The 23,982-nt window shown below is 52.3% G+C and overlaps 1 protein-coding gene across 8 annotated transcripts in view; it reads left to right on the top strand.

Moving 5' to 3' along the window:
• Adgrb1 (adhesion G protein-coupled receptor B1) overlaps positions 1–9,119 on the top strand; it is a 76,214-nt gene extending 67,095 nt beyond the window's left edge. For 2 of the 8 annotated variants that reach the window (XM_087186890.1, XM_087186883.1), the window contains 7 exons: positions 18–189; positions 2,101–2,196; positions 3,880–3,934; positions 6,088–6,776; positions 7,711–7,746; positions 7,913–8,020; positions 8,327–9,119. In XM_087186890.1, the coding sequence (XP_087043016.1) occupies positions 18–189; positions 2,101–2,196; positions 3,880–3,934; positions 6,088–6,776; positions 7,711–7,746; positions 7,913–8,020; positions 8,327–8,527 (1,357 nt within the window). In that variant the 3' untranslated portion in view covers positions 8,528–9,119. The remainder of the gene's footprint in view (positions 1–17; positions 190–2,100; positions 2,197–3,879; positions 3,935–6,087; positions 6,777–7,710; positions 7,747–7,912; positions 8,021–8,326) is intronic. The other 6 variants (XM_021251342.2, XM_087186880.1, XM_087186894.1 and 3 more) reach the window with 3 other exon arrangements.
• Positions 9,120–23,982: the final 14,863 nt, after the last annotated feature.

Raw genomic sequence — 23,982 nt, 5'->3', positions numbered from 1 at the left:
ACGCCCTCCGTCCCCAGGGCCTCCCTGTGGAGCTCCTGTGTGGTGCTGCCGCTCCTGGCGCTGACCTGGATGTCGGCCGTGCTCGCCGTCACCGACCGCCGCTCCGCCCTCTTCCAGATCCTCTTCGCTGTCTTCGACTCACTGGAGGGCTTCGTCATCGTGATGGTTCACTGCATCTTGCGCAGAGAGGTGGGTCCCCACATGTTGCCACCTTGCTGGCCCCCAGCCAGTCAGGGATAGTGGCTGACTGAGGCAGATGGGGCTGTGTCCCCGTGGGCCTACTGAGCACCAGAGCCAAGACAGGTGTTTCTGCCATTTTCGGGACCTTCTTAGATGGCATCAAAACCAGGCCCTCACTAGACAAGGTCCTCAGTCAGCTGGCAGGGACAGGAAGAAGGGTGACTTGTCCAGAGCTCAATGGACTAAGACCCCTGCTTGGAGTCAGAACGAGGATGTGCTGGAGGGGCAGGAGGGACCATGGCCTCTCCTGTTCTCTGCAACTTCCTAGAATGATGCTGGGAACTATTTAAAGCACTCACATGGGAGTGGACAAACCAGAGAGGTGGGGACAGGAGCAGCAGTGGGAGGTTGGGCTGCAGGACAAAGGTCAAGGGTAGTGGGGAGCCAGGTTGCCACTGACCCGGCCACAGACCTGGGGGCCTAGGGTGGTGTCCTCTGAAGGAGCAACTCCTGTCCTGTCATGGACATTGGGGCTGCCCACCTCCCCCACCTGGGGCCTCTGCCCAGGATGAGTGGATGTAGGGGCCCTGGAGACAAGGACTGTCCTGAAAACAGGTGGGAACAGTGTGCTGCCCCTGGGGTTACTCTCCTGGGAGAAGTGTCCTCCCCTGCAGCCCTGCTGTGAAGGTCCCTCCTGAAGCTCCTGCCCTCAGCCCTCACCTGCTCAGCTGTGGGCAGCTCCCACCATTGAAGACAGCTGTTTACAGAGAAGCCGCTGGCCAGCCTCTGGGGAACAGTGAGTTGGGAAGAGAGGCAGCCATGGGAGGAAGACAGTCCCTAAGCTGTCCAAAAGAACGCCACCTACCCAGCTGTCTGAGCACTGTGTGATGGTCAGGTCCTTCGATCTACCTGAAGATCTGCTCTCTTCTACAGAGGCTCCACCCAGTGCAGATGTGAGGCCTCTGTCTGCCCTGAGGTCCCTTCTGGCCTCTTTCGCCAGCTGCCTGGCTTTTGTAGAACAAGGATAGTTGCCTGCAGGGAAGGAGAGGAGGAACTGTCCTGGGACAGAGGAGCGTATGGAACTCACACTCAGAGAAGTGAGCAGCTGCAGAGCTGCGCAGTTAGCGAGGTGACCTCCCATCCACCCAGCAGCAGAGTGGAGAGTCCCATATAGGGAGGTGGCTCCCAAAGGCAGCTGGCTGGAGCTACGGTTGGGGCAGCAGGCAGGACCTGTCTGAGAGGATCAAAGGATAAAGGATGTTCAATCGAGCCCAATCTGCAGGAGCCTGGGATCATCAGGAAATTAAGAATGTGGACTGGACCACAGGGCTTCCACAGGTTCCAGGATGGCCAGTGTATGGGACACAGCTCTGCTTCATGGTGCTAGCAACTCTAGGCTGTGCCCTGTGTCTGGACCATGAGGTGGATGGTCAAGCAGCTCTTGGCTTCCATGTCCTTCTGCGTGCTGGTGCTCTTTGGTGAACTCCCTCTTAAGCTTACATGCTGCAGTTCCTGTAGCCCAACCGCGTCCAGCCCATTGCCGTTGACACTGGCTCTCTGGCTGGTAGAATCCCCTCGACAGAGCTCATTGGTCTTAGTGAAATGGCTGGAGAAGGAGTAGTCGGTATGGGGGCTTCTGGCCATGCTGCAAGCTGGTGGGGGGTCCTTCTCTCAGCCTCTGGCCAGCCAGGCTCGAGGCACCTTCTCAGTGGCCTGGAACCTGCAGGTCCATCTTTATATAGCAAAGGGCACAGAGTGCCAGGGATGAGGAGAGGGCCCCTCAGTCTGCTGTGACACATTACTGTCCCTTCTCTACCCTCGTGGGAGTGTCCTCACTGGGGTGGGCCCTTCCCTGAGACGCCTTCGGGGAGCTGTGCGCTGGGGGCCCAGCTGCCTGCTGACATCTCCCCTCTTCCACAGGTCCAGGATGCCGTGAAGTGCCGTGTGGTGGACCGCCAGGAGGAAGGCAACGGGGATTCAGGGGGCTCCTTCCAGAACGGCCATGCCCAGCTCATGGTAGGACTGGGGGCCTCCAGGTCCTTCCTGTGCCTGGAGTTTCACTGGGCCCAGCTGGGTCATTAGAGGAGGTCTGAGCCCAGGTTGCAGTTGGGGAAACTGAGGCTTATCAAGGTGAAATTTCTGGGCCAGGGTTTTGAGCTGGAAAGGACCAAGATAGCGAGTTTGGGCTGGCGTCCACCTCATACCCTCCTCATACCCTGCTCAACACAAGATCTTCCTGCTGACCCTTTTGCATCCCCAGAGCTCCATACCCAGGGCCATATCCAGGCCCCCCATAGGGCCTCCAGCCCAGCCTCTCCAGGAACCCTTCAGTAGCCCCCAGGGACACTCAGACTCCACATCCACCCTCCACACTGAGCCCTGGCAGCCCGGTTCCCCAAGCCAGGACCAAGATGTCCTTGACCCACCCAGAACCAGAGCTGCCCCTAGGCCCCTTGCAGTCCCTGTCTTGACTCTGGCTCAGGTACCTGGGGGTGCACAGGAAGAATGGAGCCCGGACCTCTCCTCAGGCCCCAGGCCCCAGGACCCTAGCATCTCCCCCAGCCTTGTCTGGTACAGGAGCCAGCTGTTTTCTTCCCTTTTGGGATCACCTACACCCACCACAGATGTCCAGCTCCAGGCACAGAGGGGGCCCAGCCCCTCTGACCTCATTTTCTCCTCTGGAAGGGAGCAGCTGTCAGGAGCCCTGACAAGTATTTTGTCATGGGGCCATCCCCCTCCCCACATCGCCCCCTTTTTTGTGTGTGTTGAGGATAGAACTCAGGACCTTCAGCATTTGAGGCAGGTGGTGGAACCACTGAGCTAAATCCCCAGCCCTCGCCTCCTCTTGTTTTCACTTCTGACCTCAGGGAGCACTGTCTTTCCTCCAGCCTCTCCTGCATTTTCAGGGAAGGAACCTAGAAGTTTAAGCTTGAGGGTTGGCTGCCCCTGGTGGGACCTGCACTAGACCCATGCTCCCCTAGAACTGCCATGGGGACCAGGCCACTGGTCAAGGGTGGCTGTGCCAGTCAGGGACCCAGGTCCATGTCCACGACCTGCTCTGCCTGCCCCAGTCATATCCAGAGTGGCTTTGAGGCTGTGGTGCACAGTGGTGCTGGAGGCCCAGGGCTGCTTGGGAGGCAAGGAGCAGAGGCCAGAGGGGTGGAGGCCAGCTGCTCAGTCCTGACTTGGTAGGAGAACACGTGTGTGTGCCTGCACACAAGCACACAGTTCCCATACAACACACGCACATGTATTCAAACACACTCAAATGCACACACCTCTACAGAAACACGCTGATGTGTGTGTAAACATGCATGCCATGCACTTAGCCTCTCAAATACAACTGTTCACACACACAGATACACTCCCCACACTCACAAAGGCACACTGATCAGATGAATACACAGACGTTCACCACACTTGCAAACACACATACATGCACTCACATACATATGTGAAGGCATACAGAGCATGCAAAGGCATGGCCACCTGTGTGGGGTTCTTAGTGACACCATGGGAGCACACAGGCATCTTAAGCATGTGGACATCTCAGTGCTTGTGAGCCAGCACACACACACACACACATGCACGTGTACGTGCCCTCAAGGTGTGGCTCTGGCTCTGGTGGCCCCTTCCCATTACCTGCAGCCGGCAGCCACTCCATGGCAGGAACTCACCACCCTCATCTCTGTCTTGCAGACCGACTTTGAGAAGGACGTGGACCTGGCCTGTAGATCAGGTGAGCGCCCCACAGGTGAGAGCGACAGGTGGCCAGGCTGGCTCACCTGCTTCCTTCATTCCTCCAAGTGTGTGTGTCTGTGTGTGTGTGCACACTCGCGTGCCATCACATCCCCACTCCCTCACCCCCAGACTGCAGGAGGCTCTCTGACACAGTTGGAGGAAGCTCCAGGAACCTGCCCTGAGCCCACACCTGGACCCTCCCGCCACACACCCCGCTTAGCACCCTCCCGCGTCCTGTCATTCCCTGCACCCTCTTCATGGGCAGTGGGGCTGGGAAAGCACTGCATGAAACCCCACCCTCACCATAGCACCACCCCTCCTTCCTGCCTTTCCTTGCTCACCTGTGTGATATCGCTTTTCTCATCATTGGTCTGAGCATGGGGAGAGGCAGGTTGAGCTTTCAGGCTGGGAGGACATCAGTAGAGGCAGGAAGGAATCAGAGAAAAGGTCTGCTCCTGGAGCCTTGGGCTAGTTCTGAGCTTCCTGAAAGCAAGTGCAAAATGAGAATCAGCTGTGCAATAGAGGAAGTTCCTCCCTGACTCCAAATGTCAATGGATAAGGGTCTGCTTCCTTCTCCAGTGGTGTCTCGTGGACCAGGTGCCTAGGCAGTGGCAGGCAGTGGCTACCTGTGGAAGGGCCACCTGGTCTTGCTCTGGCTGGTTGGCCAGGTATTCAAGAACACCTTCTCTAGAGGTAGCCATGGCAGAGAGGTTGGGACAGCTCTAGGTGAGGAATGCCAGCTGCCACCAGATGGACCCTGGGAGGGCTTCCTGGAGGAGGTGACCTCAAGGATGGACAGAAAATCTCTGCCACCACCCCTGTCCTCAGTCTGCAGGGATCCAGTTCCACCATGTCTCTGAGAGGTGACCCCAGGACTTGGGCCGTTAGAGGTTGGGCCCAGCCCTGTGTGGCTGTGCACTAGCCTCTGGGCACAATGGTTTCTCCTCAGTATGTGCCTTCTATATCCTGTGTGGCTGGTGGGTGCATAGGGCACCATGGGCCAAGGCTTCTCCAGAGTTCATGGGGGGAAGGTTGGACAAGCTGGGTTCTGCCTGCAGCCGGGCACAGGCAGAGCAGGTGGTATTGCCTCTGCCTCTGCCTCCTGGGGAAGAATGTGAGCAACCTGTAGGGCTGCGGGGTGCCCTGGGCTGGCTGGGCTAGAGCCTGTGTTCCGAGATGGCCTCGACACCCTGGGAGGGGTTGTGCTGGGTTGATGGGGAAGATGGGTGCTCCACTATTGGGAGAGCCCAAGGTAGAAGATGGCACAGGATGTCATTGCCCAAACAATGGAGAAGAGAAGAGACCAAGATGGGTGGCCTGAGATACTGCTAGGGGAACCAGGGAACATGTGGCTTGGGTAGCCAGCAGTCTGTGGGGGATGCCAAGGGCCCAGCTGCTGACAAAAGGACAGAGGGAACAGTGGTGGATGCTAGGGCTGGGGCTAGGCCAGGTGTGGTCTGGGAGCCCATCCACAGTGTGGTGGGCACAGGGTCAGGGCTGGCTCTGGAGAGTGGACCCACTAGAGGGGTATGGAGAGAGAGGTGGCCTGGGCAGCAGGGATATGGGCAGGTTCAGGTTCTCCAGTGGGCAGTGGAGCGGAGGGCTGGAGCCTAGGTCAGAGTTTGGTCAGCTGATCCAACAAGTGGCGGGGGGCTACAGGGGGTCTCACCACCCGGGACCAGCAAAAATCCTTTTGGGCAGAGAGCTGGAGTTAGCCACAGGCTTGCAGGCTACCAAGTGTGACAAGGCAGGAGGTGCCTGAGTACTCCCGGGAGCCTGGAGTCAAGCCCTCCACCAGGCCTCAAGGATCCCAGCATACCCTGCCTCCAGGGCTGGGGGCAGTGGGAGCACTCGGGGGCCAGTAGACCTGTCCCCTAACCCTAATGCTGTGATGTCAGCTGTGTCCCTGCGCTTCTAGCAGGGGGCCCTCACCAGCTCTTCTTGGCTGCGGGAAGGGTCTATGTGGGAGGTCATCGTGTGTCCACAGCGGGGCAGGCAGGAGGTGCCCTGGAGCTTCAGCTGCTGTGTGCCAGGCCTTGGGGGACAGGCCCAGGGTCACAGCAGGTCAGGGCCAGGATAGCAGCCAGGGTGGGCCTCCCCTGTTGGGGGCTGCCCTGTACCTCCCTGACCCTCCACCTCTCCCTGCTGCCTCCCTTGGCCCCGTAGTGCTGAACAAGGACATTGCGGCCTGCCGAACGGCCACCATCACAGGCACACTCAAGCGGCCGTCACTGCCTGAGGAAGAGAAGCTAAAGCTGGCCCACACCAAGGGACCGCCATCCACCTTCAACAGCCTGCCAGCGAATGTGTCCAAGCTGCGTTTGCAGGGCTCGCCGCACTGCCCCGGGGGTCCCCTGCCTGCCTTCCCCAACCACTCACTCACCCTTAAGAAGGACAAAGCACCCAAAGCCTCTTTCGTCGGCGATGGGGACATCTTCAAGAAGCTGGACTCGGAGCTGAGCCGCGCCCAGGAGAAGGCTCTGGACACAAGTTACGTGATCCTGCCCACGGCCACGGCCACGTTGCGGCCCAAGCCAAAGGAGGAGCCCAAATACAGCATCAACATCGACCAGATGCCCCAGACCCGCCTCATCCACCTCAGCATGGCGCCTGACGCCAGCTTCCCTACCCGCAGCCCACCCACCAGGGAGCCCCCTGAGGCGCCCCCTGCCCAGCCCCCCCCGCCACCCCCACCCCCACCCCCACCCCCCCAGCCCTTGCCCCCACTGCCCTCCCTGGAGCCAGCACCTCCCAGCCTAGGGGACACAGCAGAGCCAGCGCCCCATGCAGGACCCAGCACAGTGGCTGGACCCAAGACTGAGAATGTGGCCACTTTGTCCGTGAGCTCCCTGGAGGTAAGGGTGGCCTGGGGACCCCAGGGTGGGAGCAGGTGGGCACCCTAAGCCGAGCAGTACAGGGACAATTGGGGCACACTGCCGATCAGGGTGTCCCAGGTGTATGGCAACCAGGGTCCATCCTCAGGCAGGGAGAAAGTCTGGGTGGGTAGGGGTAGCCCTTGCCTGCACCCTGAGAAGGGGTGGCCTGGCCCAGGACCTGGGCTGCTTGCTCTATACCTTGCAGCATTTGTCCTCAGCAGGCACCTTGACTGAGAGCTTCCTAAAGCCTAGGCTGAGAGGGCCTCTCATCACACGGTTCCCACCCAGGCCTGCAGAGGCCTCAGTTCATCCAGAGGTGCCCAGATCCGCAGTTTGGGTCTCCAGTGCGACCCGTTTTGTGCTTAGGCTTGGATCAGCCTGTAGCTTAAGTTGGCCTGGGCCCCACTCAGCCTGCAGGACAAAGAGTTGGGGTGTGTGGGACCATCAGGGTGCCCCAACCCTCCCAAAGACGCACTCTACTCCCTGGCTCTCACATCTGGGGATGCAACCCATGCAGCTCATATCCTGAGCTCACTAGTGAATTGCCCAGCCAGATGGCTCCAAGTTCTGTTTGCCTGACCCTAGCTCCAGCACTGACACCTGACACAGTGTATAGATGGAGTTGCTTCAGCAGGTGGCCTCAGGGCCCTGGCAGCAGGTCTCTGGCAGAAGGCACTGCCCCCAGCCCCATCCTTAGCCTCCGGTTGGGCCACAGTGTCTCCAGGGAAAGGGCAGCCCAAACCAGATCAGGCACCGTGTATAACCTAGGTGCATGCCCCTGCTCTGGTCTGGACTGAGGGCACATGGGGAGGGCTCTGGGCTCCTTTCCTCTAGAGAAAGGGGTGCCCTGGACTCAAGGCCTGGATAGCTTTCTGGAATCTGTAACAATGAGACAAACCCCTTCTCCCCACAGAGGCGGAAGTCACGGTATGCAGAACTGGACTTTGAGGTGGGTGTGGTGTCCTCTCTTGCTAGACACTCCAGTCCCCCATTAACCAGACAGGGAAGGGGAGGGGCCGTGTGGCCAGCCCCTGGAGCCCTTTCCTCGGGAGCTGGCCCACACACAGGCGGAGGGGCCGGTGCCCTCCTAGCTTAGGATGTGCTGCCCCATGCAGAAAATCATGCACACACGGAAGCGGCACCAGGACATGTTCCAGGACCTGAACCGCAAGCTGCAGCACGCAGCTGAGAAGGACAAGGAGGCGATGGGCCCTGATTGCAAGGTCTGGGACAGGGTGGGCGGGTCCCTCAGGGTGCCTTGCCTGCTCCCCACCCCACACCACCTCTTCATTCTTTCACTGGCCTGGCAGGCGTGCTGGGCCCTAGAGGAGCAGGGACACGTGGAGCTGGTGGCTGTCATTCAGGCACCAGGCCTTTCCCTGCAGGGCCTGGGCCTGACCTGATCTGGGGCCAGCATGGGGGTTGCTCGTGGGGACGCTGCCCCTTCTCTTGATTGGGATCTGCCCCTCTTCTCGGTCCTGTCCTCTTCGCTCCTCTCGCCCCTGCCATCCCTGCACGGCTGATCTCAGCAGCCTGAGAAGCAGCAGACCCCCAGCAAGCGGCCATGGGAGAGTCTTCGAAAGGCCCACGGCACACCTGCCTGGGTGAAGAAAGAGCTGGAGCCGCTGCCTCCGTCCCCGCTGGAGCTGCGGAGCGTGGAATGGGAGAAGGCAGGCGCCACCATCCCGCTGGTGGGCCAGGACATCATCGACCTCCAGACTGAGGTCTGAGCGGGCAGGCGGTGGCCCTGTGGTGGGCCAGGAGGAGGGATGCTGCTCTGCCCGCTCCGGCCGCAGGACGGGCATAGACACGCTCGCGGTGGTGGCGGGCCAGGCCCGCACCCCGGCCTCAGGGCGCTCGGATGCGGCCAGGCAGGCGGAGGGCCCATGGTGCTGGGACCAGAGCCAGACGCAGGACAGGAGGTGGCGTGGCTCAGCAGGCACAGGGCTCCAGAGGCTGAAAGGTGCCTCAGACTCTGCCCTCCTCGGGCAAGCCCCGCGGGCGGGCAGGCGGGAGGGCAGCCAGCTATGGACAGTGGCAGGCCGGGTTCGGCCAGCATCCCCGGGATGCCCACCTGAGCTGCCGCTGCAGAGGACCAGCCTGTGGCCCACCGGCCTGGCTCCGTTTTTTAGACTCCCCCACCCCTTGGGAAGCAGCCAGACCCCACTCCCTTCCAGGGCCTCAGGCCCCTCCCCAGCCAGGTGGAGAGCACAGCCCTGACCCATGGCCCGGGCAGGACTAAACCTGCTCCGGAAGAAGCAGGGTGGGGAATCTATTTTTTCTCTCCTTTTCTTTTCTTCAATAAAAAGAATTAAAAACCCAGTCCTCTGTGTGTGGTCTTCCTAGACATCTGGCCTTGGACTCCCAGGCCAGCAGTACTGTATCCCCAAGTCCATCCCAGGGCTGTGGGAACCCTAGGGAACCCCAACACTGGCACCCCTTGCCTGCCAGCCTTCCTCACAGGTGGGATCGATGCCATTCTCAGGCACACCGGACTTCCCTTGTTCCCTGCATCTTCCCAGGGATAGAGCTAGCCGACAGACTGAAAAACAACCTGAAACTGTACGAAGAGGAGAGCACGAAGTGAGGCTCTTGGGATCTCAGGGTGGCCACTCGCTCCCCACAGCCTTCCATGGCACAAGTTCCTGGAGAGAACCCACCTGCCCCACTGTCCTGGGCCAGGCAGGACACAAGGCTCAGTTCTGTTTGTTCCCATGAGTGTCACACCCCCAGAGCCCGGTGGTCCTGTCTGTCTGTGGGGTAAGTTTGAGAGGCAAGTGGGAATGTGCCCAGAGGGAGCCTCTCCCTGCCCACCCCAGCTCTGAGGAGCTTTTTCCTGCTTCTCTCTGAGTCTCCAGCAGGGGGCAGCCTGAGCCCTTCAAGCAGCCTGCAAGACAGAGAGGCAGGGAGGCTGAGGGGGACCCTAGCCTGGCCTCTTCCCCAGACTCCTCATCGTGAGGGCTCCTGATGCTGTACAGAACCTGGGCTGCAACATGCAGTGGACAGAGCCCACTGTGCCCCTCCTGCCCCACACACCCCAACTTGAGCTAGACCCTGGAGGCAGAGGCCAGTGGCCAGCACCCTGAGGAGAAGGTTCAGGGTGGACCATTTGGAGTCCCCAGCACCCAGCCGTGTCATCCAAAGGAAAAACAATGCCAAGCAAGCAGAAGAAGGTGTGGCCACAAGTGGCCTCACCTGTGTCCTATCCCTTCCCATTGGGGCTCTTCTGCAGATCTCACTGTGGGTGGATGATGGTCCTCACCAGCAGGGAAAATGGTTGCTGTGTGTGGCAAACCAGCGAGCACAGGTAGTTGTAGTTAGCCATGAGTGCCCTGCTGACAAGGATGCGTGGACAGTGACTGGGGACAAGAAGAGGATAGTGTGTGACCAGCAACCCAGAGGAGGTCACACAGCCCACCGGCTGCTAGCAACTCAGGAATTAGGGCTTTATGATCTGCACAGTTCCTGAGCTGCTGACCTGTACACTCCAAAATGCCAGAACATGACATTGGACAATCAAATCTGGCCCAGACCATGGCGTGCCACTGTTCATTTGCACATCTGTGCACACATGTGTTTGATCTGCCACGCAAGAAGGCATGTGCATCTCGTCACAGCCCTCTTAGAAAGGCAAGTGGGAACCTCACATGCCTTGCACACGTTCCTAGGCCCACAGGGACCCTGTACTCCAGGCCCATCTGCCTGAGAGCTTCCAATGAGCACCGAGGACTGTGCAGGAAGCTGAGAGGGCCTGGGAGCAGGCAGAGAAAGCCCTAAGCCCCCAGCACCTTCCTGTGTGGCACCACAGGGCACTGGGCTGGGGTTGGGGGGCTGGTGCTGGGGGCAGGGTTCTGCTCAGCTCACCATTGTCCTTGTGCACTGCCCAATGTGATGTTGGCTGGCACCCCAACTTCCCTGTCCCTGGTCACCCCCTGCAACCCCCGCACAAAACAAAACAAAACAAAAAAACAGTACAAAGTGCCCAAGCCACACACTACCTGCACATGAGGGAAATGGCTCAAAACTGGAACCTCTAGGGTAGGGGCTCAGTGTGTGGTCAGAGCCTGGTTCCTATTCCTCCCCCAAGGTCCTGTGCCAGAGGCCATATCCGCGGCCCCCCTCAGCCGGGGCTCCCAGCTGCCCAGCCCTTTATGCCCTCCTCTCACAGTGGCCCATCATCGAAATCACTGTCTGCTCCCTGTCTTGAAGCAGGAATTCAGCCAGGGAAGCCCTGTTAACTCACCAAAAACCCCAGGCTTCTGGGTGGGCCCCAGTGTCCTGTGCTGAGCTGTGTTCAGGAAAGAATTCTGGGCCAGGACTCCAGATGCTTAGAGCTGAGATGGGCCTCTCCTGGATTTCTGCATGAGTCCCACTGTCCCTCATCCGGCTGTTCAGCAGTGTGCTCCTGGTGTTGAGAGTCATGACCTTATCTCCAGTGAAGATGTGCAGACTCCACTGGCTAAGTGTTGCTGTCAGGGCTCCACAAGTAGTGAGTGCCCTGTGCTTGGAACCCAGCTCTCCTGGATCATGTTCTGGACACTGTCCAGTGGGTGACTTACCCAGTACAGCAGCGAGGCCTCCTGGTTGTTCCCCTACCAGAAACCAATCTTCTGTACAGCCCAGAGCTGGCCAAGTATCCAGAAAGATTCTCTCTCGGCTGTCAGCCCTCCAGTGCCAGTGCCATTCTCCTCACTAGCCAGTCATCAGTGAAGCTAAGAACAACTCCTCTTCACCCTCCACTGCCATCATCAGCACCAGCCAGACCGAGGGAGAGGGCAGCAACTTTATGGGGCCAAAGGCGATTAACGGTCTTGTGGATAGAGCTGAAGCTGGGAATTTGGGCGATGGTGGTGGTAGTGGTGGTGACGGTGGTCATGGTCACGGGTGTGGTCGTAGTCATGGTGGAGAGTGATTTTGACGCTACCAGAAGAAGAAGCCACCGCAAAAAAAGCCACCAGTCTCCATTGCTGGTAATGGGTGCTTATGGGATTGGAAACGAGGATCTTGTAGTCACTCGTTTCCTGCTTCTGTGGACCTTGGGGACTTCAGGATGGGTGGTTGGAAGGAAGGGCACCTAAGGACAATGATGAGAGTCTCTGAGTCAGCTGGGGCAGGGAGCCAACGGGAGCTACAGCCGCCGGATACTGTGCTTCTTTGTCAGCACATACAGTGCTGAGATCTGGAGGAGGCTCCTTCTAACCTGGCTCCACCTGCTCCTCCCCTTCTCTCACCAACACCTACTCATCACCTTTCCTGGTGTCAATAAAATAGTTCAGAAAGTGGCAGTGGCAGCTAAGGAGGTCCCCCTAGCCGTTTCCCAGAGCGGCCTTGCTTCTAGACAGGTTAGAGCCCTTACAGTAAAGCCCTTCACGACCACCTCTTTCACTGGCTTCCTGGTCTCAGTGAGCAAACAGACTTGCTGTTAGGAAGTTCTTCCTCACATCTAACTTATCTGTCCCCTCCTGTAGTATGAGGGTTCCTGTTGCCCTCAGGAGATTGGTTCTTCAGTCCTTCCTGAAAGGCTGCCTCTCACTGCTGTCTGGGCTGCTTGTGAGCATTTGGGAGCTTCTGCTCTGGCCCTGGGTCCTCCTGTTCTCATCCCAGAAGAAACCCAGACCCCCGGGCACTGCTTCCCTTGGGGCTTGCCTCCAGAGAGAAGCAGATGCACCTTGCCCTGCCTGCTCAGGAACTTGTTCCTGAACCTGCCACTGGCTGGTTGCCCTGACCAGCCCTGCATAACACATCCTAGGTCCAGTGACCTCCCTACAAGTCTAGAATGTGTTGGTCACCTCTAGGCCTGGAGGGCTGCCAGCTCCCCATGCTTCCTGGGTGCCCAGGAAGTGACAGAACAGCTGGCAGCTCACCCAACATACCCCAGAGAAAGTACCACCAGGTGGGCTCTGTGTGCCCACCTGCCAGGTGACCAGGGTCAGGATGCCAGGCAGCAGTCCTCTGATAGATGTAAAGTCTCACAGCGCTGGGCACTTGCCAGATCCCTGCCATGTCTTGGCTCTGAAGTATTTTATTCCCGGGGAGGGGCTGATGACCAGCTAGGGTCAGGGGGATCCCTTAGCTTTGGCCTCAGAGTACACTCCTCCTCCTCCTTCACCCTAGAAGAGCCCGCAGAGAGCCGAAAGGAGGCAAGGCCCTACCAAGAGTGTGCAGGCAGGGATGTCCCTTCTTTTCACTGGCCTTCCCAGCTGACCATGCACAGGAGGCCAGGCCCCCTCCTTGCCCAGCCTCAGACATCTCCCTTTGATCCTTGGTTTCCCCACCAGAGCTTGCTGGAGCCCTTCTGGGATCCCAGGCCTGCGACTTGGCACCCCTTAAAGCATCAGGAAACTGCCGGCTCCCCTTTGTCAGGCCCTAAAAATAACCAGGTTGGAGGAACATCCCTGAATAGCTCTCGATGTGCCAGTCTCACGCCTGCCCCACGCGCGGCGGAAACTCCAAATAAGGCCTTGGCAGAGCCGGAAGCCAGCGCCCGCTCACGTCAGCTTAAGGTCCAGATCTTTCCTTCCCTTACAGGCCTGCACGGGTAAGGGGCCTGGGCAGTGCCCACTGGGTCATGGCAGCTCCTTGTGCTTGGGATCCTGGCCTTTGTAATGACAGAATCTTAGAATCTCTACCTTTAAAATTTTAATTTTAAATGTAAGGATTCTTAGAACAATCAATCACACCCCTTCTCCCCCAAATCAGAGGGCATTGGCTATAAATGGATGTCCATGGGGCCTCGGGGATGTCGGGGTAGGTTTCCTGCACTACACTCCATTCCAGGCCTCTTAGGAGAAGGAGGGACCCCATCTAGGGGAGGGGAAGCAGCCACAGGGCAGGGCAGACACAGCTGTCCCTGGAAAGTGGAGGAGGTGTTGCTGAGCTCAATATGACTTCCTGAAAACACCATATGGACCCACCCGGGGAGGGAAAGTGGAGGCAGTGCCCTACTAGCAGGCTCCTGTGCTCCCTCCTAGGTGTCCCAAGTGTGGGGGGCAGAGGCACAAGCCAGGAAGCAAGTGACCTTGATGCCCCATCGCTCAGGGTTCTGTAGTGGGCACAGGGCTGGGCTGACCCTCCTCACCCACCCATGCCTCCCCTCCCCACTGTGTCCTTCCTGATGTCTCCCAGCCCATTGAGGGTCAAGGACCCCCAACTTCTAGAGACCTGCACCCCAGTCCTTCCAAAGGGCTGTGCTTAATCTCCCCAGTGGGCAAGGGTAGTCCAGGGGACTAGGACAGGAAAGAAAGTATGTGTGAGTCCTGGGGGACATGAGGAAGGTGCTGGCCTGGTGACAGCACCTCAGAAGCTGGTGGGGTGGGGCAGGGAGTGTGCAGAACAGATACAGGAATCTCTGTCTCCTGAGCCTGAAGGGAAGGCCTGGCCTTGGAGTCTGCTAGTGGGGTGTGGCTGCTGAGCCAAGGACAGCAGGAGATGCCAGGGAGTGGGCATCTTTGGGAAAGCCTTGGGGATTCTGGCCTCAGCTGGAGCCTATCACCTGCTGGATCAGAAGGGGAGGCCTGGCTCTCAGGCCACAAGGGATTCGGGGGACCAGGCTCCAGAGAGGGTTCTGGCTCACCCAGGTTACAAATAGGTCTCTAGGAGGCACTGTGGCCAAGTGGTCCAGGCTCTACTGCTTGGCCAGCCCTAGAGATGTCCCCATTCCCCATTTCAACTGGTTTGGCTGTCGCTACACAGCCTTCTACTCATCTGGACCTGGCCCAGCCTTGGCTCTGGGTCTCTCTAAAGTCACTGTAGGCAATGTGTCAGGCTTTGGCAGAGCGGTGGGAGTGGGAGGTGCCTCCCCGGAGGGCAAGGCTACCCCTGAAGCCCATCATACACATGGTTCACTCTGTCTGAGGAGGCCCTTGCCAGCATCTGACATTGGTGAGCTAAGAGGAACCCTGGGGAACAGGAACATTGGCAAGAGTCAAGAAAGCAAGCATGGAGGGATGAGGACAGAGGTCCAGATAGAGACGTGGAAGTACAGGAGAGGAAGGGCAGTGGGCTTCGTGATCCCATGGGTCCTACCAGTCTCCACACAGCAGCTGGGATGGTGTCAGTGGCCACAAGAGCTCCTGACAGAGGCCCCGGTATGAACAATGTATCTAAAATTGTACCTTGATTTAGTATAATTGTCTTCTATGTTTTCTATGTTTTTTGGCCTGTTAGTCTGGCTGTTAATCTGTATTTATGATAATTAACTTGATAAGGACTTATAAAATAAATAAATTAATCTGATGTTAGCAAAGGTGGCGGGGAGGGGCTCAGAGAAGACCAGCACCAAGGAAGAGATTGAGGAATGGTGACTCAGGTATTTGTAACAGCCTCCAGCATCACTGAGGGGGGTGGGGTACTATCACTGTCTCCCTTTATAGGAGGAGAAACTGAGGCACAGAGAGGGAAGTGACTTGCCTGAAGTCACAGAGCTAAGCTAGTGGTGAGTTTGAACGCAGGCATTGGGCTGCAGTGACCAAGCTCTTAACCACCACACAGGACACCTGTGCCTGAAGTATTTGTGCCCATGGAGCAGTGTTAGAAAAACACAGCACCATTTCCAAACCATTTCCAAAATGAAAACCACAGGGCTGGGAATTTAGCTCAGTGGTACAGTGCCTGCCTTGCAAGCACAAGGTCCTGAGTTCAATCCCCTGTACAGAAATAAATAGATAAATAAATAAATAAATAAATAAATAAAAACCACAACAAGAACTAAGACCCACCCCATTCTGCCCCCCGAATGACCTGGTGGCCTGGCTATTCAGGTGCCTCAGCCATGCTGGCCCCACACAGGTAACAGACAGAGACACTTTTATCCTCATTCTCCCAAAGGCACAAACCCTAAGTGCTTCAGTGCAGCCTGTGTCCCTGCTTCTGATGGGCCCAGCACTCTGACCACCTCCTGCTGCCCCCAATTCCCTTTGGACCTTTGCACCAGAGTTCTCCCCCTTGCCAGTCCCCTCAACACCTCCCTGAACTGAACTCTTCTCATTTTTGCTCGTAGAGCTACACAGGCTTTCTGTTTCTTCTCGAGTCACTTTTAGTTTATTGTATTTCTCTGGAAATCTACTTCAACTCAGTTTTCAAATGTGTAGGAATGTGGCACTCATAATATTCTCTCATTACTTTTTAAAATCACTGACTTGTCTGTTTGGGTCCCCTTTGTCATCCCCTAATGTCTGAATTGCACTTCCTCTCCCATCTGATTTAACTTGCTTGTTTGAGGAGTTGTTTTAAAGTACAAACATTTGCTTTTGTGGATCCGCTATGTTATGTCACCCTTCATTACTTCTTGCTCTCTGTTATCTCCTTCCTTCTTTAGGGTTATTATAGTGAAAATAATTCACTTCTTAAGATGGTTTCTTAGCACATTAACTTTTAATTTTTTTACTGTATACTATAGGTATTTTTAGTCTATAAATTTCCCTCAAAGTGTTACTTTAGCTCCATCCTGCAAATTTCCATATGCATTATTTTTTTCTTATCATTCCATTGTAATCTTTTTAAAATTTCTACTATGATTACTTTTTTGTACATACTGATAAGTGATTTTATATATTTTTAAAGTTTCAAAATATGGGATTTTAAAAGATATCTGTTATGATTTTTAATTTAATTATACTGCATATAATATGTGATCATTTTTATAAATATTCCACATTTATTTCTTTTAGTATATGTGCTGCTGAAGCAAGCACGTCCACATTTATTTCTTAATTGCTAGAGCATAGTCATTTCTACATTCATTAAACCAAGATGACCAATTTCACTGCTCAAACCTTCTATGTTTTTGTGATGTTATTAATATTTGGTTCTGTCTTTGTACATGTATGCACAGCTGACATATTTTTACAGCTCCTAAAACTCATGGAATCTCAGACATGATGAGTGACTTTTGTAAGCCAATGACATGGCTGCTGGCTGGGGACCCCTAGCCATCTTCAGGATGGGGCTGGTCCCAGTGAAGACCAAGGTAGCAACAAAGGATGGGGACTTTCAGCTTCACTCCTGACCTCTGGGGAAGGGAGAAGAAGGTCAGGTTGATCACTAGAGGCCAATGAGTGATCAATCATGCTCACATAATGAAGCCTCCATAAAACCCCAAAAGGACAGAGTTGGTAGAGCTTCTGATGGCTGAGCAGAGGAATTTCTTGGAGGGTGGCACAGAGCTGGGAAGGGTGTGGTGCTGACCCACCTTGGCTTCTGCATCTCTCCCTCTGATGGTCATTCGTATCCGTTACCCCCTCCTTAAGAATAAATGGAGAGGGCCGGGGATTTAACTCAGTGGTTCCGGCGCCTGCCTCGCAAGCACAAGGTCCCGAGTTTGATCCCCGGTACCAAAAAAAAAAAAAAAAAGAATAAATGGAGGGATAAATAAAGTGTGTTCGGAGTTCTGTGAGATGCTTTGGCAAGTTAACTGAATCTAAACTGGGGATCGTAGGAACCCCAGCTTGTTGCCACTTGCTCAGAATTTCTAGAGACCTGAGCTTATGACTGGAATCTAAACTGAGCTGTCTTGGAGACTGAGCCCTTGCCTTGTGGGGTCTGATACCTTCTCCAGGTGGGTGTCAGAACTGAACTGAAAGATGCCCAGCTGTTATCAGTGGCAGGGTGGATGGATATGTGGGAGACATCCCACATCCAGTCACAGAAGTGTTCAGCTAGTACTGACTGTGTGTGTGGAAAGGAGGGAGACACTTGCATTTGGGTTTCCCCTTCTCTTATAACCTCCAGTTATGTTGCATCTGCTTGACCTATTGATGATTGGAAAAGACATACTGAAATGTCCCACCATGACAACGGTTTATTTCTTTTCTCTTTGTAATCCTATTGAATGTTCCTTTGTACATTTTGAGGAATGTGAGTTTAGAATTGGTATGTCTTCCTGGAGAACTGAATTTTTGGATCATTTTGAAGTAGCCATGTCCAATTTTTTTCATTATGTCTGGTACTAATATGAAGACCTTCATTGTCCTTTGTTAAATAGTATTTCCATGAGTATTTTTCACACAGTACCATACAAGTGGATTTTCAAAGTCCAATAACATTAAACTTTGTGTGTGTGTGTGTGTGTGTGCGCGCAGTAGTGGGGACTAAACCGAGGCCTTCTCACTGAGCTACATCTCCAGCCCTTTTTAATTTTTTTTAATCTTGAGACAGGATCTCCTTAAGTTGCTGAGGTGCTCAGGCTGGGGTTGAACTTGTGATCCTCCTGCCCCAGCTTTCCAGTGTCCTAGGATTATAGGCATGCTTCACCATACTCAATTTAACATTAATTTTTAATTTTTTAGTTACATTTTTGTAATTACTGAAGTATTTGGACATGTTTCTTCATCTTACTTAGTGTTTGGGATTTGTCCTACTTTTATACTTTAAAAAGAGTCTCTCTTCTTGATTTTTTGAAGTCATTGTATCTTTAATATATTTATTTTAAATTCACTGTTATCTTTCACTGATCTGGAAATCATGCATTATTTCATTTTGGCTGACCTTTGAAATTGTACCAGTTATTTAATGTAATGAGGTCTAAGATTTATCAATATATGGTATATGATCAAAAAATGGTGAATGTTTGAATTTTAAAAATCTACTAAAGGACACATTGCCATTAATCTCCCTCAAAATTCTCCCCCTCCCTTCAGACACACTTATCTTGCTGTTCTTGCCACTTTCTGAAGCAGTGCTGGCAGTCTTCATGGCTGCTTCAATGTCCTGACTCAACTCAAAAATATTTACCTCTCATGGTCATTTTGACTTTAGGGAAGAGCTGGAAGTCACAAGAGCCAGATCTGGTGAATAAGGTGAATGAGGGTACAGTCATGCTTTTAGGAGCCTGCCTTTCTGTTAGATGGCACCTGGCAGCAGCATTCACCATTTTTGGGGGGGAGGTACTGGGGATCGAACTCGAGACCTTGTGCTTGCAAGGCAGGTGGTCACCATATTTTTATGATACTTCATAAAGGGATTCCTGAAAGAGGAATTCCAGAACTGCTTCAGAAAGTGGCAAGAATGGTGGGGTAAATGTATTTCAAGCAAGATATAGTATTTTAAGAGGGACTAATGACAATGTGTCTTTTACTATAATACATTTTTAAATTTAAGCATTCACTACATGTTTTGATCACACCTCATTTTAACCCCCTTCAAAACATCACATCCTAGGACGCAAATCCTTCTCTTTAAGCTCACATGGTACATTTCCAATTATTTTAGTCCTGTATTTTTTAACTATGTAAATGAGACATTATTTTCCTATTGCAGCAGGCAGTACTTGGTATGCCTGCATGTAGTGACCCACCCTGACCTCACCATTGCTCCTGACATCCCAAGTCTTCTTCCCAGAGCACACACTTTCCAAGGCCCCCAACCAAGCAGCTGTCCATTGTGTTCCTCCCCCACCCAGAGCTAACCACGCTCAGCTCACAGCACCTGTCCTGTCATGTGATGCCTCTGTCTTTGTTGAATCTTCATTGATTTGTTTATTGTTCCTTTGCATCCGCCAAATCCTTCCACCTCCACCTATCAGTAACTGCTCCATTTAGTGAACAAGTGCTTATTTCTTGTAAAAGCTCTCTTCCCTTTGTGATCATTTCAGGTATACAGAAAGTTGCAAAGAGTGCCCAAGACTGTGGTGGACCAGGCTGTCCACAGCCTCCCCTACTGCTAACATCTTACATAACCAGGGCACAGTGATCAAAGCGAATCCTTATTTAAATCATATTGTTCTACATCTAAATATGTCTTTTAAATTTTTTCACTAAACGCATTTTTTAAAAGACCCATCTGGTTGCCATGTGTGTATCTGATCTGATACTTTTTTTCTGTTCTTTTCTAGATATGGTTTATTTTAATCAAAATATAGCCCTAAATATCACAGATTACATGAAACCACACTTAATAGCCTTCTCCATGTATGGTGACTAACAAACACTTGGTATGTGGACTTGAATTTCACATCCTTGTTCAATTTTACTGAGACACAATTTGTGTATGGTAAGATTCACCCATTTGAAAGTGCCCAGTGAATTTTGCCTAATGTGTGTCCTGAGAGCTCCTCCTGACCTTTCCTGGTCCTTGGCTTTGTGACATGGATTCGTATAGCTCTCCCAGTGGACAGGTCACAGGACAGAACCCACCCACCCCTGGAGTGTTTTTCTGGTCAAATCTTCCCCAGCTCTACCCAGCAACCTGACTCTCCTCTTCATCTCTCCACTTCTGCTTTTTTTCCAGAAGGTCATGAAAACAGGATCAGACAGCATGCAATCTTGAAAGACTAGCTGCTTCAAGCTTTCCATCAGCCATTCATTTCCTTTTCTTTGCCCAGTAGCATCCACAGTCTAGGCATGTGATAGTTTATCAACTCACCCATCGAAGGACATCTGAGTTGTCTCCAGATGTTGGCAGCTGTGAACAAAGCAGCTATGAACATTCATGTCTGAGTTTATCTGGAAACATCTCTGCTTCTCTAGGGCAAATACCCAACAGTGGAAATGCCAGGTCCTGTGATAAGTATTTGTTCAACTTCGGAGGAAAACGCCAGGGCTGGGGTATGGCTCAGTGGTAGAGGGCTTGAAGAACAATGGTAAAGGGAAATCTTCATAGAACTTCAGATAGGGTGCCTCATGGTACATTATTCTTGGAAGAAAAAATGGCCAGATATGAAACTATATTCCAATTTATGGGCTGTAGTCAATGGTTTGGCTGGATGGTCAAGGACTTGGAAGGAACATGACTGGCAAAAGGTTGAAAATGACATTGGGGAAGAGATATGTAGATAGACCTCTCCATATGAGTGAAGGATGTGAAGATATTTGAGTCCAATGTAAATACTCACCAAAAGGTACCTCAGTAGAAGAAGACTTTAATAATCAATTGAATAGGATCCCCTACTGTAGGTAGCAGTCAACCTCTTTCCTCAGTCATTACTGTCATTGCCTCATAGGTTCATGAACAGAGTGGTCATGATGGCAGGGATAGGAGTTATTCGTGAGTTCAGCAACATGGACTTCCACTCACCAAGACTGACCTGGCTACAGCCATTCTGAATGCCTGGTCTGCCAGCAGTAGAAATCAACCCCAAGTCCCCAGTATGGCACCATTCTCTGATGGGAGGTTGATTATATTGGACCACTTTTATCATGGCAGGGCCCGTGCTTTGTCCTTACTAGAATAAACATTTACTGCAGGTATAGATTTGCCTTCCGTGTACATAATGCTCCTGCCAAAACTACCATCTGTGGACTTACAGAATGGCTCATCCACTGTCATAGTATTCTACACAGCCTTGTTTTTGACCAAGGAATACATTTCACACCAAAATAAGTACAGCAATAGGCTCATGCTCATGGAATTCACTAGTCTTGCAATATTCCCCATCATCCAGAAATAGCTGGATTGATAGAAAGGTAGAATGGGCTTTTAAAGATGCAGTTAGAATGCTGACTAGGTGGCAATGCACGGCTGGGGCAAGGTTCTCTAGAAAGCTGTACGTGTTCTGAATCAGTGTCCAATATATGTCTGGTACTGTTTCCTCCATACCCAGGATTCATGGGTCCAAGAATCAAGGGCTGGAAGTTGGAATGGCACTACTCACACTATCCCTGTTGACCCACTAGAAGAATTTTTGCTTCTTGTTCCTGTGACCTGATGCTCCTCTGGCCTGGCAGTCTTAGTTTCAGAGTGGGGAAGGATTCTATCAGGAGGCAGAACAATGACTGTATTGAACGGGAAGCTAAGACTTCCCCCTTGTCACTTTGGGCTCCTCATGCTTCTGAATCAACAAGCTAAAAAGGGAGTTTATTGTGTTGGTGGTGGTAATAGATCTCAATTACCAAGGGGAGATTGGGCTATTACTTGACAATGGAGGTAAGGAAGAATATGTTTGATGTGTAAGAGATCCTTTAGGGCATCTCTTAGTATTACTGTGCCTTTTATTAAAATCAATGGGTCAGTGTCAATCCAGGCAGGATGACAAATGCCACAGATCCTTTAGGAATGAAAGTATGAGTCACCCACCAAGTAAAGAACTAAAACCTGCTGAAGTGCTTGCGGAGGGCCAAGGAAATACAGAATGGTAGAAGAAAGTCATTATAAATATTAGCTATGATTATGTGGCCAGTTTAAAAAATGAGGATTTACTGTAATTGCCATGAGTGGTTCTTTCTTATTTTGTTAATATGTTTGTGCATATGTACACATATATTAAGCGGGTATCTTAGTTTTCTTTCTTTGTAACACAACATTGATTGACTGTCAATACTCAAGTATTGTTAAATCAGATTATAATAGTTAAGTTGTGGAATGTCAGGAGTTAAGCATCCCCCCCAAAAAAACTTTGCCTTCTATTCTGGGAGGAAACTGGTGTGTTTCTGTTTGTACACAGCTAGCTGTATCATGTTAGGTGTAATTATGAACTTGCTATTGTATTTGGGGTTAAGTATGGTTTAAGCAGATGTGTCTGGTTGTCAAGTAGACAAGGAGTGGATTGTGATCATTAATTGTGATATGTCAACCGGACTTGAGTAAGAACCACCTGGCAGATTAGTAAAGCTCTGGGTGTGTCTATGAGTGATTGACATATAGGCCAGCAAACTGAGGTGGAGAAGACTCACCCTGGATATGGGTGGCACGAACCAATAAGCTTGTAGCCTGGATGGAATAACAAGGGAAAGAAGGAAGAAGCGTTCTTGTTTGGAAGTGCTCCAGTTTTTACCATTGCCTTTGGCCATTGTTTCTTGAGCCTTCCAATGCAGACTCGCTCCAGGGACTCTACAGGGAGTTCTCAGACCTTTGACTTTTTTGTTTTTTGGTACCGGGGATCGAACTTGGGTCCTTGCGCTAGCATAGCAGATGGTGAAACCACTGAGCTAAATCCCTGGCCCAAATAGAAAGGACATTTTTTTTTTTGGTACCAGGGATGGAACTCAGGTCTTTGCGCTTGCGCAGCAGGCGGCGAAACTACTGAGCTAAATCCCTGGCCCTAGACCTTTGACTTTTGACTGGTACTGGATCCTCTGCATCTCTAGTGTGCAGAGGACCACTGTGGACTCTTTAGCCTCTGATCCAATAAGGTTACCTAATAAGTTACCTTGCATAATTATACATATATTTTCTATTGATTTTATTCCTCTATAGACCCCTAATACACCTATTAAAGGACATTTGAGTTGCCTCCAGATGTTGGCGGTTGTGAACAAAGTGGGTGTGAATGTCATGTCTGAGTTTGTGTAGAAACATCTCTACTTCTCTAGAGCAAAATACCAAAGAGTGGAAATGCCAAGTTCTATGGTAAGTACACAATCCTATGGTAAGTACAATAACTTCTGAAGTAACTGCTAGGGCTGAGGTATGGTTCAGTGGTAGAGCACTTGCCTAGCCTGCAGAAGGCCCTGGATTTGATTCCTAACAATCAATAAAGCAAAAAAGAAAAGTGCCTAAAGATTTCCAGAGGGACTGTGCTATCTTACACTGAGCAGTGTGTGGGGTGCAAACTCCAGCTGTCCTATGTCCTTACCAGTTACCTTCAGTAACTCTTCCCTTTATTCTCTTGAGAGTGTCTTTTGCAGAACAAAGCTTGTTATATATGTTCTTTTTGGATTAATCTTTTGGTGTCACATTGAACACCTCCTTTCCTAACCCCAGTCCCAAAGATTTTCTCATATTTTATTCTAAAAGTTTTGCATTTTACATTTAGACTCATTTCGAGCAAAGTTTTATAAAGAGTGTACAAACTACATCAAAGTATTCTTCCATCTGAGGATGCCTTTATTTCACCTATATTCTTGAAAAGTATTTTCACTGGATATAGAATTCTCATCAACAGTTCTTTCTTTCAGCATTATGAAGTTCTGCTCCTGTTATGGCTTGTGTCTAGATGCTCCCCCAAAGCCTCATGCAGTCACGAGGAGGGCTAACCTCTGAAAAAGAGGTGGCTGGATCTAGAGTGTGTGGTTCTGGCATCAAGGTGTATGATTACTGAATCATTCCACTGACTTGTTTGGCATAGTTCTGGCTAGGATTAAGGATGCGAGTGCTACACTGCCCTAGGGTGTGAGTAGCCTGCATAAAAGGTAAGAGACAGAAAGAGAGCTAATGTGCTCCTATCTGCCTGCTTGCTGTGGACTGTTTCTCCTCTGTGACGCCCCTCTGCCATGTCACCCTGCCTTGGAGCCAGCCAACTACGAACTGAAAC

This window comes from Heterocephalus glaber, unplaced genomic scaffold, assembly GCF_053883595.1.
Source record: "Heterocephalus glaber isolate CG9 unplaced genomic scaffold, H.glaber_assembly_v1.0 deba00000281, whole genome shotgun sequence".
Taxonomy (NCBI): Eukaryota; Metazoa; Chordata; class Mammalia; order Rodentia; family Bathyergidae; genus Heterocephalus; species Heterocephalus glaber.
The sequence above is the reverse complement of the archived record's forward strand: the minus strand, read 5'-3'. Positions and strand labels throughout refer to the sequence as shown.